The 12,330-nt window shown below is 54.1% G+C and overlaps 1 protein-coding gene across 4 annotated transcripts in view; it reads right to left on the bottom strand.

Annotated features, from left to right (window-relative positions):
• The window catches only part of DENND2B (DENN domain containing 2B), a 154,463-nt gene that overhangs the window by 16,325 nt on the left and 125,808 nt on the right, over nt 1-12,330 (bottom strand). For all 4 annotated transcript variants that reach the window (XM_057553982.1, XM_057553981.1, XM_007172807.2 and 1 more), the window contains 6 exons: nt 6,338-6,489; nt 4,211-4,426; nt 3,160-3,256; nt 2,494-2,538; nt 1,301-1,485; nt 91-200 (listed from right to left, as the gene is read on the bottom strand). In XM_057553982.1, the coding sequence (XP_057409965.1) occupies nt 91-200; nt 1,301-1,485; nt 2,494-2,538; nt 3,160-3,256; nt 4,211-4,426; nt 6,338-6,489 (805 nt within the window). The remainder of the gene's footprint in view (nt 1-90; nt 201-1,300; nt 1,486-2,493; nt 2,539-3,159; nt 3,257-4,210; nt 4,427-6,337; nt 6,490-12,330) is intronic.

Genomic DNA, 12,330 nt, shown 5'->3' with positions numbered 1-12,330 from the left:
CGGTAGGAGAGGAGGCTGGGACTAGGGTGGGCCAGACTCAGCTGCCCACTGTTATGGGGGTAAAGGAGGCTATGCCAGGCCGGGCCTCACCTGCTGTACTCTGACACAGGAAGCCAGTCTTTGGCATCAGGGAAGCAAAACTGGGGAATGGCCTTGAGCCTCTCCTCTGCCTCCCGCATCTGCTTGGTGGGTCGGTCCAGCTGCAAGGAAGAGGAATATGGGGAGAGACAGATAAGAGAAGACGTGGAACTTGGGGCCGGTGGGGGGTAGCTGACAAATATCTCCTCCCCCGAGAGTCCTAGGTGGCGTTTGCCCAACTGGCATGCTTCTCAGCAACCGTACCCTGACCCCACTCCCACTTCTCACACAGAGGTCCGGGTGTGGGCTGAGTCATCATTTATTCATTCAATATATGCCAAACTAGCACTTTCTATGTGGCACCTGGCATGTGCTGGGCTCCCAATAGAAAACCAAGTGGACAAGGTCCCCGTCCCTGTGCATACCGGTCAGCAGAGTGAGATAATCAACAACAAAATTTCAGAGGGTGCCACAAAGGAAATAAACAGGGCGATATGACAGAGACAAGTGGGTGGGTGGGGCTACTTTAGAGTATCTAGAAAGATCTCCTATTTGAGCGGAGAATGAAGAATGAGAAAGAGCCAGCAGCCAAGTGGAGAGCTGGGGAAAGAAGGTTCCCCGCAGAGGCAATGGCAGAGAGAAAGGGCCCGAGTGCTACAGGAAGAGAAAGGAGGCCGGGCGGGCTGGCTGGGGGCAGGCTGGCTGGGGCGAGCAGGGAAGGAGTGGCAGGAGCTCCGGTAGGTGGGGGAAATGGGGAGTGAGTGCTAATGGGTACAGGGTTTCTTTTGGGGGTGATGAAAATGTTCTAAAATTGATCACATAACTGTGACTATACTAAAAGTTATTGAATTGTATGCTTTAAACAGGTGAATTATATAGTATGTGAATTGTATCTCAATGAAGCGGTTAAAAAAGAGAAAGGAAAAGTAATAAGGTAGGAGAAGTAGCTGGGGGCCCTTCCTCAGGACCCTTGAAGTCCTGTAAACAACGTGGATCTCATTCTAGGCACGCTGGGGGGCGTTCTCTCCGCCCTCATCCTCCGAATACTCACTGGCCCAAACCCACCCCCTCTCCTCCCTCCTGGCTACAGGCAGCCATGCTCAGGGCTAGTGCAGTGAGGTGAGTTGCTAAGGCAGGAACAGGATCTCTCTTCTTCCCCAGATGGGCCAGGCAGAAAGGAGGAGGCAGAGGAGGGGGCAGGGAAGGAGGGAGGGGGCCTCACCTTGGGAAACTGGTAGGAGACCTCAGGGAGGTAAGTGTTTCGGGACGGCTTCCTCTTGAGGGACACCACCACGAAGTACTCAAACAGCTCCCGCTCCTGCCACTCGAGCAGCTCCAGCTCCAGGGTCCGGTAGCTGGGTGCGCGCTTCAGCATGGACTGGATGTGGACCAGGCGCTGCGTGTGGGCTGGGGGCAGGTCACACGTCAGGGACAACACCCCCACGTTAGCCCCCTCCACCCCATGCTCAGGGCTCCATCCCCATGGGTCACTTCTAAGAGCAGGAGTCCAGTCTGACGGCCTGGCCCAACGAGGTCCGGGGGAGAAGTGGCAGGAGCAAGGTGTGTAGCCTGTCTGCCCTGACACAGTCAGGGCCTCCTGGAGCCTCTGGAGGCTGAGCTGGGGCCAACAGACTGCCTGAGCCAGGCAAATCCAGGGATGCATCAACAGCACCCAGCCACCCCTGCCCCTGTGCCAGCAGGACTAGAAGATATGAACATCCACGAAGCCTTCATCCTAGGGCCCCTAACAGTCCTTGGGCTTGGACCCTTTTTCTCTGTCCCCAGGCCCAAAGTCCACTTGCCTACTTGCCTGGGGGACCAGCAGAGGAGGGAAGGAGGGAGCTAGCTCCCACATACTTTAATCATCCAGAAAGGTCTAGGCAGGGTTTCCCAGTAGAGAAAGAACAGAGATTTGCCCAAGGCCCCGTGGAACATGAAGGTCCCAGAACCTTTCCAGGGAGGTGGCAGTTCTCCTCTCTAGGGAGAGGGAAGATGAGTGGCCTCAGGGCCTCCAGAGTACCAGTTTCCTCAGACTTTGGCACAGTTCTTCCAACCAGAAGAGGTACTTGTAACCTACTGAACCCATCTCTGACCCTCCAGATTCACATCACTTACCAGGCAAACCTAGCACCCAATTTTCATGGACAACGGCTTGGGACAGTAAGGCAGGGTCACCAGCCTTAAATTTGGGAAAAGGGAGATGGTTGCATTTAACCTCTCAGGGCTGAGCTCCATGACTGTAGGAATGGACTCCCCTAGAGCTCCTTGCTCTGTTGGCCTCGTATCCTGCCTGCCATCGCCTCTCCAAACAGGGCCACTCTGGGATATTGGAACTGTATGTGCAGAGAAGGGAAGGCTGATTCCCCACAGCCTGGGCAGGAGAGGGTTCCATGCTCTTGGGGAGCCATGCCTCACCTTTGAACCTGTCGTCGGAGTCGCTCTCGCTCTCACTATTCTCATCTGGAAAAGTTAAGAGCAGAGTGCATGCTTGCTGAGCCACTGCCCCGCAGCAAATGTTTTCTGTGCCCCCCACCCAACTCTTCTCATGAGGGATGTTCCTCGTCCGGGCTCCAAAGGGCCCCTGGCCAGGTGCTGCGTGGCCCGGGGCCAGGGTCCCTCAGAGCTCAAACTGCAGGTGCTGATCTATATACAAACCCCTATCCATCCAGTCCTGATTCGGGGCAAGCTGAGGGCCGAAGTTGGAGGCTGAGCCAGCAGAGAGGCCTATCAGCCTGGAACACAAGGGTCTTGCCTCCAGGAGGCCAAGATTTGAAATGGGAAACAGACCACAGTGCTCAGTAAGTCTGGCCTTTCCTTTTGCCAGATGCAGATTCCCACACCCACTTTCCTATTCAGGGCCTCACAGCCCAAAGTCTGCACTAACCCTTCCCAAGGCTTTCTTCCCTCTTTGGCCCTCCCCTCCTATGTGGCCACTTTTTCGCGGGGCTCTACCCTCCTAGAAGACAGGAGGATCCCACAATTGCCCCATGGAAGGGTAAACTGAGGCTACTCCATGCCTCTCCCCACTTCTAATGCCCAAGGGCCCCAGAAACCTGAGCCAGCTCGGGCATCCAGGCCTACCTCTCAGTGATGATGTCTCAATGCTGGACATGGACAGCTTTTTTAACCTCTTCTTTCCCCGCTTGGCATTGTAGATGGAGTTAATTCTTTGGACAAGCTGGGTGAGAAAAGCAGGGAGGGTGAGGCAACCCTAACACCAACTGTCCCTGCTCCTCAGAAGGCTGATTTACAGAGGCCGTCCGTTCCCTCACTGGTACAAGCCTTCTGCCCTCCCCGCACTGGGCCCAGTACTGGTCTCCCTGCTGCACTGGCCCCAAGGGCAGACTGGTGGCTCCCCATCTACTTGTCCCCTTAGTGGTCTCCTGCCCCTAAGACAAGGACTTTACACTTAGCTCCCCAGAGGAAGGAACTGTGATCAAACTAGACAGGATGGGAGCTCCTGGGTCTCAAGAGTCCCTGAACCAAGTGAGACAAAGAGCTGCTCAGAGGCAATAACAGGAACAAGGATTGAGCCTTTCCCCTCCGGGCTACAACCTGGGGCCCTGGCAGGAAGGAGCTAAATTCCCAATATACCCAAGCATTGTTTGCAGGCTAAAAATACCACCTGGCTAAATCCTGCTGCTTTGGGCTGGGGATTTGGGCCTGGCTGCCTATGTGTGCAAATCACTGCTGAAAACTCTCAATTCTGAGAGTTATAGAAAGGAAGACCCATGTTTGAGTCCTAGGTCCTTCAAAGCCTGGAGATGTTTCTGTGTACACAGAGACTTCGCGCACCCCCCACTCACTAATGGGGAGCTTCTTGAGGACTGTTTCCATCCACCCAGTGGCGTGGAGCACTCCCTGGGGGCCAGGCTAGCCTGTTTTCCCCTAACATCTGCACAGCATTAATCACTTAGTGCATCTTTATTGATAAGAAAAGGAAATTAGCCAGATGAAAAAGAAAGGCCAGTGCCTGGACCTGAAATTGATTTCAGGAGAATTGAGGAAGCAGGCCCAGATTAGGGAGGGAGGGAGGGAGGGAGGGAGGGAGGGAGGGAGGCGGAAAGAGAGAAGAGCCACCGCCTGCCTGCCCACCTGCCCAGCCCCAGCCAGCTCCAGCTGGGGAGGCTACCTTGGGAATGCGGCGGGCCCGGCGGCTGGACAGCAGTTCACTCGTGGTGCTGAGGCTGTCCTCATTGAGGCTGGAGGGTGAAGATGGCAGGCTCAACTGAGCCAGCAGCAGCATGTCGTCATGGCTGTGCCTCTTGGGTAATCGTGGCAGCCGGTGGCTCTTCCTTTCTGACCAGTTCCCACTGCGTAGGGACTGGCTGCCGGGTTTCAGGGAGAGCTGGCATGGGAGAGGGGACATGGGAGAGGGACTCAGCACAGATGCCTTGGCCGGCACCTGTCTGCTGGGACCTGGACAGAGCAGCCACAGGCTGGCATCCCAGACTCCTCCAAATCCCACCTGGAGTTTCCATCTACCAGGGTTTCCTCTTTTAAGAGCTCAGCTGCTGAGCAGCAGGTCAGGGCTAGATTAGATACTTGCTTCCACAAAGGAAGCTTAACTACTCCTTCCAGAAAAAAGAAAGCAGAGACCAAGAAAACTGGGCTGTCATCTGAGTGGAAAAAGAAGGCCAAGCAAGAATTCTGCGGGCCCCTCCTGAGCTCTGGGACAAGGCTTAGACTCTGCTCATTACTGGGTGTGGTCGACGGAGCCAGTCTTCCCCACTCAGCCCCTGAGTTAGTCCTAAAAGGCTTCTCTAGCAGAGGCCAGAATCTACATGTCAAGTGAGCATGCCAGCCCTGCTCACTTCTTCCAGGGAGAATACAGGGCTCTGACCACCAAAGCCTGGCAAGGCAGGCCTCGGAGCCAGTGGCTCCCTCACCTACATGGTCCTGGGCTGCTCCCATCCCTGCCCGGATCTACTTTCTGCCTCCCTCTGTCTAGACTGACACCCTTCAGCACAGGGCACCTTACTCTCGGCGGATCCTGCTCACCACCAAAAAGGCAGCACCCCTGCAAACTTGGCATGCCTTCCACCTGCCGTCTGGATCTGGCATTGCCTCTCATCACTCTTCAGCAAGTCCTCCTTCCCCCCATCCCCCAATTTCCCCTTCCCACCCAATCAGTCTGGAAATACAAATTCAATGGAAGTTTATTTGAACAGAGCATATTAGAAAGGTAAATCTTTTATAAAAAGTCACATCATTACAAAGCCAGAAGAAATAATTTTTATATTCTCTAGCCAGTGTTATAAAATATCTAGGAGAGGGGCTTCCCTGGTGGCACAGTGGTTAAGAATCCGCCTGCCAATGTAGGGGACACGGGTTCGAGCCCTGGTCTGGGAAGATCCCACATGCCGTGGAGCAACTAAGCCCATGTGCCACAACTACTGAGCCTGTGTGCCACAACTACTGAGCCCACATGCCACAACTACTGAAGCCCGCGCGCCTAGAGCCCGTGCCCCGCAGCAAGAGAAGCCACCGCGATGAGAAGCCTGTGCACTGCAACGGAGAATAGCCCCCACTCGCCGCAACTAGAGAAAGTCCACGCGCAGCAACGAAGAACCAATGCAGCCAAAAATAAATAAATAAATAAATAAATATATAAATAAAATTTATTAAAAAAAAAAAAAGATCTAGGAGAGTTAGGGTTGCTTGGGTAGGTCCAAGATAGGATCTTCATCCTCCTGCCTCCTGCCCACCATGGACAAGGCCAGAATGAGCTACAGTCTAAGAGCTTCCTTTGACTCTTCACCTTTCTTCTCATTCTGCCTCTATCAGTCCATTCCTTGGAGATTCATCCAGTCAACCATTTACTCAGTGGGAGTGATTCCAGGTCCTGGAGACACCTGTCTAGTTCTCCAAATCAGGTTCTTAGGCCTACGCCTGCCCCCTAAATGCCAGTGCTGAGGTCAGTTCTGCCAGAGTTGCAGAATACCAAGACTCCAACCCGGGCCCTGTCTTCCTGTTTCCAGGAAGGGGAGGAGAAATAATGATTAGACAGGAGACTACAGGGGCTCCTGCCTTAGTTTTGCAACTCAGAGCTCAAGCAGTGAAGGGAAAAAGGTGGGACAGGGTGCCCCTAAGAGCACATCTCGATTGTCCACAAGCATATCGACACGGCAGAAGTCCCTGAGTGCAGAGCTCTTCCCTGACGTCATCTTCGCCTAGCACTAGTGAGGCAAAACGCCTGAGCAGAAGCTGGCCCACGCCTCGTGCTGACCCTACAGACCCAAGTCAGGGCTGCTGTTACCTGAGTGGGTGGGTTGTTGTACTTCCTGTCCTGAGGACTCCACATCCTGTGCAAAGAGTCCAAGGAGTTCTCAGACAGTTGCTGGGATTTTCGTCCTGCTCTTCGGCTCTTTAAGTCCACATCCTCATATGGATTCTCCTTGGGCAGATCTCCTGCAGAGGAGGAAAAGTTAGAGAAGGGGGAGAAGGGAAGAAGGAAACACACACACACACACACACACACACACACACACACACACACACACACACACACACACACACACACACACACACAATTCCTGTGAGCCAAAGAGAGTGGCTTCTGCCTGGCCCTTCAGCTCATGAGTCATGCAGCTGCCCGTCTGCAGTGGGGAGGCTACAAACAGATCCTGGCTCCGAGTCCAGAAGCTGAACCCCCCACCTCCAGTTCAGCTCAGCCTTGCCTGGCCTCTGCTTTGTAAATTCAGGGATTGCACAAGACTGGCTCAGTCACCCATGCCTGTGCCCAGCCAGAGGACAAAGCCAACACCAGGCGTCTCTCCTTGGCTCCAGTCCCTTTGCTGCGAAAGCCCCAGAGATATACAGTTCAAGGTGGGAAAGGCTTTCAGAGGTCACACGGCTGTCCCTTCACCCGCTGCTCCCTGAGGACCACTTCTGGAGATGGGCAAGGAGGGAACTCTGCGAACGCTAGGGAGCCGGGCTTCACCAGGCCTCCCTCCTGCCTGTACACTGTGCCACAGCTCTCTCAGGACAGGGCTTTTGTCTGGTCCACTGAAGTAGTGAGCGCTCAGTATTATTTGTTCAATGAACTGCTCTGACTACAGCGTCACTCCGCTTCCTCCACCACAGACCTCAGCAAAAAGACAATGGTCATCAATCCCCTTTTGGCATAAACTCTCCTGCTACGACACATGGGAGATGTGAAAGGCCTGAAAGGAGTTTGGGCTGGAGGGGTGGGGTTGGTGGGGGGTTCTTGTTTCTCTTCTCAGGACTCAATTCTACAATCCCTGGCAGTAGGTAGGCACTATATTGGCACTACGAGAAAATCACAGAAAGTCCAAAGTATAGTCCCTGTCCTTGAAGAGCAACCCCTTCCCACAAGCCAAGGCCTCCTGCCCCTTTCCTGCCAGCACATACCTGGACTTTTCTAAAATACAATACGATCATGTGCAGGGCCAGTCCTGGAACCACAGCCGTGCAGCAGAATCACAGCGGTGACAAGGTCCACGGGGACTGTGAGTAAATACTGCCCTCTACTGCCCTTCATCTTGTCTTTCCTTAGCCTCCCCTCGGTATCAAGGCCACTGTTTGGGACGCAGGTACTAGTGGCCAGGATGCGGCTTTGCTGGAGGTGGCACACAGGAAGCTGCTAGCGGGGCTCACTCCAGCTTCTCGGATCAGGAGCAGGATTGAGCTTGGGTGATCACTGAGCCCCAGGGATGCCTGCCCGTGCCTCCCACCATAGAGGAGTTCAGACGTCACTTCTCAGGGAGCAGACAGAAGAAAGAGCCATAGACTAGCCACAAAGGCCACTGGGTGTGTAAGCTTTCCCAGGATAGGACACAGGAGAAAAACAAAATCCCTACATGCTTCTTCCAGATTTTTCCATTTCCAAAACCAAGATCTCCCCCAGTTGTGGTATCTACTTATTACTATCATGGAAAACCACCATGAACTTAGGAAATGCCTTTACAGAGGTGTAGGGGGGAGGGATGGGGGGGCTGTGAAGGGGGGATTTCGGTCACAGCTAATTACACTGCCATGGGAGCAATACAAATCTCTGTAAACTTATGAGTCAAAGATGGGTCAAGGAAGGATTTGGGACTGAATTAAGTGATTCCCAACACCAGCAGAGTCCCCAGCAATTGAACAGACGTTTTCCTGTAACACAGTCATGCTATGAAAATGACTTGTCTCCATTCCAGAGCCCTGACTAAGCAGAGCTGGCCCAGCAATCCTGCCTCCAGAAGCCAAATATGAAACCTGGCATCCCCTGCATGTTTTCTCCAGCCTACCCCACTGTGGGCACTTAGGGAGGAATCAGGATAGACTCTGTATGTCTTGGTCCCTCTCCAACATATATCCTACAGCAGTGAGGTTGGGGGACCAAGGACTGGAGAAAGCCAGGACATAGTCTTCCTGATCCTGTGAAACAGGACAGAGCAGAAGGGGTCAGGAAGAACATTTATTCCAGGCTCATCAAATCCAAACTGCTTCGGGCTGGATGACCAGTCAGAGTCCTTATCATCATCCCCCAACCTATAGGACGACTCTGTCTCAACTCCTTTAGAAGAGTTGCTCCAAACTACTGACACTTGGGGCTGGATAATTCTTGTGGTGGTGGACTATCCTGTGCATCTGAGGGACGTTTAGTAACAACCCTGGCCTCAATCCACTAGACAGATGACAGTAGCATCCCCAGTTGTAACAACCAAAAAAATGTCTCCAGACACTGTCAAATGTCCCCTGAGCAGATGGGTGGATAAATGGATGATGGGTGGATGGGTGGACAGATGGATGATGGAAGGAAGGAAGGAAGGAAGGAAGGAAGGAAAAGGGAAGGAAGGAAGGAAAAGGAAAGGAAGGGAGGAAGAAAGGAAAGGTGGATGAGTGGATGGGTGGGTGAAACTGTACCCCCATCCCCACCCACCCCATTAAGAACCACTGCTTTAGATAGATGTTTCTAAACTTCCTAATAGCTTCTGAGTGCCATGACATGAGTCCCAAGGCAAACCCTCTTTTCCTCCCTCCTTCACTCCTTCTCCTCTCTCCCTTCTTTCTTTCCCCAGAATCAAAGCTGTGAACATTAATATAAAATCCAAAGCTCCGGACTTCCCTGGTGGCGCAGTGGTTAGGAGTCTACCTGCCAATGCAGGGGACACGGGTTCGATCCCTGGTCCGGGAAGATTCCACACGCCACGGAGCAACTAAGCCCGTGCGCCACAACTACCGAGCCTGAGCTCTAGAGCCCGCGCGCCACAACTACTGAAGCCCTCACGCCTAGAACCTGTGCTCCGCAACAAGAGAAGCCACCACGATGAGAAGCCCGCGCACTGCAACGAAGAGTAGCCCCCGCTCATCGCAACTAGAGAAAGCCCGTGCGCAGCAGCGAACACCCAACACAGCCAAAAAATAAATAAGAATTTTTTTTAAAAAGTTAAAAAAAAAAAATCCAAAGCTCCAAGAAATAGATGCAGGAGACTGAGGCCCAGGGAAGTAACAGATGCACATCAGTGATAACCTGGGAACTGAAAACAGTTGGGAACACCAGGCTCTCAAGCCCAGTGTTGCCTCTGGAAACTAAATTTCAGGAAAGCCTTAAATGCCTGCTCCTCCCGACTGCCCAGCCCTAACGTCAGCCTCTTTCTTCTCCAGCAAGGTTAACATCCTCTCTGATATAACCAGGCCACTAATCATTTCTCCAGGAAATGACGGCTGGCCCTGGCCCAAGCCCTGCCTCCCAGCCTTAGCTTGGGCCCTTCACAGCCCCCGTTCACCTATTACTCTCAGCTTCCTGGACTGTTCTGACTACCCTTCTGGAGCTGCCTCACGGAGACACTCCCAGTCATCTGTCCAGGTGGTAAGGGTGCCCAGGGGATGCGGATGTGCAGAGACCAAGCAGTCCCCGAGGCCTAGAGCCAGTAAATGGAATCTGCTGAGAGCAAATCAATCCCAAAGCAATGGCTCAGAGCTGGGAGAGGAGGAGGGCTGGAGAGCCGGGCTCGGAACCTTCTCTGGAGGAGCAGAGCCACAGTGAAGCAGAAGAAGCTGGAGCCGAGGGGAGAAACCTGGGGAAGCTTTGGCAGGGACATGGATGGGAGACCGGAAGCCTGGCAGACCTCAAGACTTTCACCTGCATTCTTGCCCACGCAGCTTCCTCGAGGGCACTCCACGCTGCCCTTGGAGAGAGAGAAGAGGTAGGCCCTCCTCCCCGAGGCCTGGCCTGAGCAGCTCCATCTCATCAAGCCCAGCTGTGGAAGCCAGAGGTCTCAACCTTTCCCAGCTTTGCTGATGAGACAAGGGACAGGGGCATCGCCAAGAATTTCTGCTTTGCACTCTTTCAAAGGCGCTGGTCAGAGCCCCGACTTATCATATGGATCCTCTTGAAGGAAGAACCCAGTCCCACCTAGCCCTGCCCCCACTCTTCCCCACGTCTCCTTTGGTCACTAACCACAGGTGCCAAGCACCCCACCCCCCAACAAACGCACAACTGGAAGAACCAGTTAGAGAAGGGGTGTGCATCTGTGCACAAGCACTGAGAATTTCCCCAAACGGAATCTTAAGCTTCCCAGACCACACCCATGGCTAGGGCCATGGGTCTGCAGCTTCCCTCCCCAGCCCTCTCCTGCTTCCAACCAGCTGTTTCTCCTGGTTCTCAGCCTCTTCCCCTCCCTCACACAGTGGAGACAGGGCCAGATTAGGGGCCCAACTCCCCCGACAATACATAGCACATCAGATGGGGAGCTCTAAGGGGCCAGTTGTTACCACCCTCCGAGGTTGGACAACCTTTACCAACTGCCCGAGCACCGTTCCCTGGACTGCACCTCTGGGCGGCAGCCTCTATGCTGTTAGATGTCTCTGTCTCCCAGCCTTGGGACAAATGAGAGGAGAAGGCAGAAAGAGCAGAGGCTCAAAAAGCTTTGCAGTAAGGCTGACTGGCTCCGTCCCCAGCTCCCACCCCGCTCAAGTTCCTGGAAACTCTCCCTCAGCCCCAGCTAGCTGATGGGAGTGGGAATCTCTGCAGGAATGCAGCCCAGGCTCCTTGGTCAGGCGCCGAGGCCACTCCACATAACTCTCTAATAAGCTGCTTCCTTGGGTGCATTTTTAACTGTCAGGCTCAGAACGCAAACGATTATAAGGCTTTGTAGGATAGCAGCGTCTTCCAGAGGCAGATGTCAAATTGGACAGGCGAGAATTAACCAGCCCCACAAAGCAACATGGCAGTAACTTTATTTCTGAACCACTCTATTGCAAATTAGCAAGATAACTTCAGCCTGCTTTGGAGTATCTCACCCCAGTTCCCAAGGTGTCGTGCCTGGCATGGGAAGGAGGCTAGCACACTCCCCAGGGCCCCTCGTTCAGGTCCAGGGCTCACAGATAAGACGTGTTAGTGTCTGGGCCAACTGGCCCTCAGCCTCTTACAGACCAGGAACTCCAGACCAATGGGCTGGTCCCCGAGACAAAGACTCAGCACGGGAGCTCTGGCCCGCGCCCACCTCCTGCCACAGCCCGATTATCACACCCCCAGAACAAAGCTCCATCTGGCCCTGGGCAAGGGAGGCAGCACAAGAAAGAGCTGGATAGTCCCAATCCGAGCACCTCAGCCTCGCAGAGCACAAGCTGGGCCAAGAAGACAGAGAAGGCTCCCAGGAAGTCAGGCACTGGTCAACCGGAGGCAAAAGTGAAAGTGACATTCAGAGTTCAGCAACAAGGGCCCCCCACCAGAGCCTCTACGGGGGTGGGTCCAAATTCTTGGGCCTGTCGCCAGGGAAGGAGAAAGGGTAAGTCAACCAGAATCTGAGAGAAAGAGAGATATTCTCCCTTGTATTTCCCTCTAGCCTCCCTGGTCAGGTCTAGAAGTTCAGACGGGGCTGCTAGGGGGATACTGAAGGAGGAAAACATGCCCAGGGCACTGAACAACCGGAGACGCTGAAGCCCACCCTACCCTCACACCACAAGGGCAACGCAAAACACCCAGGTGCCCTCCCTCCTCCCTCCTCCCCATCCCTCTCCCCCCACTCTCTACACAACGCTCCAAAGACCCAGAAGCTAGCTGAGCAGCTAAGGAACATGCCCCAGCCCCAGCCCCAACCTCACCTCGTACCAGCCCTCACCCCTAGCTTCCAGCTCATCCAGCTAAGAAGCAACCAGGCTGCTCCTCTATTTTCTTGCCTCCTTGAGCAACATCTCAAAGTGGCCGGAAGTCCCCTCCACTGAGTGAGGAGGCTGAGGCTCAGACACGCTAGCCTCCCCCTTCCTCTTCTAACCTGACCTCGGGACGCCCAGAGAACGGTT

Source organism: Balaenoptera acutorostrata, chromosome 9 (assembly GCF_949987535.1).
Source record: "Balaenoptera acutorostrata chromosome 9, mBalAcu1.1, whole genome shotgun sequence".
In the NCBI taxonomy this organism is placed as follows: domain Eukaryota; kingdom Metazoa; phylum Chordata; class Mammalia; order Artiodactyla; family Balaenopteridae; genus Balaenoptera; species Balaenoptera acutorostrata.
Note: the sequence above shows the minus strand (reverse complement) of the source record. Positions and strands in the feature narration are given on the sequence as shown.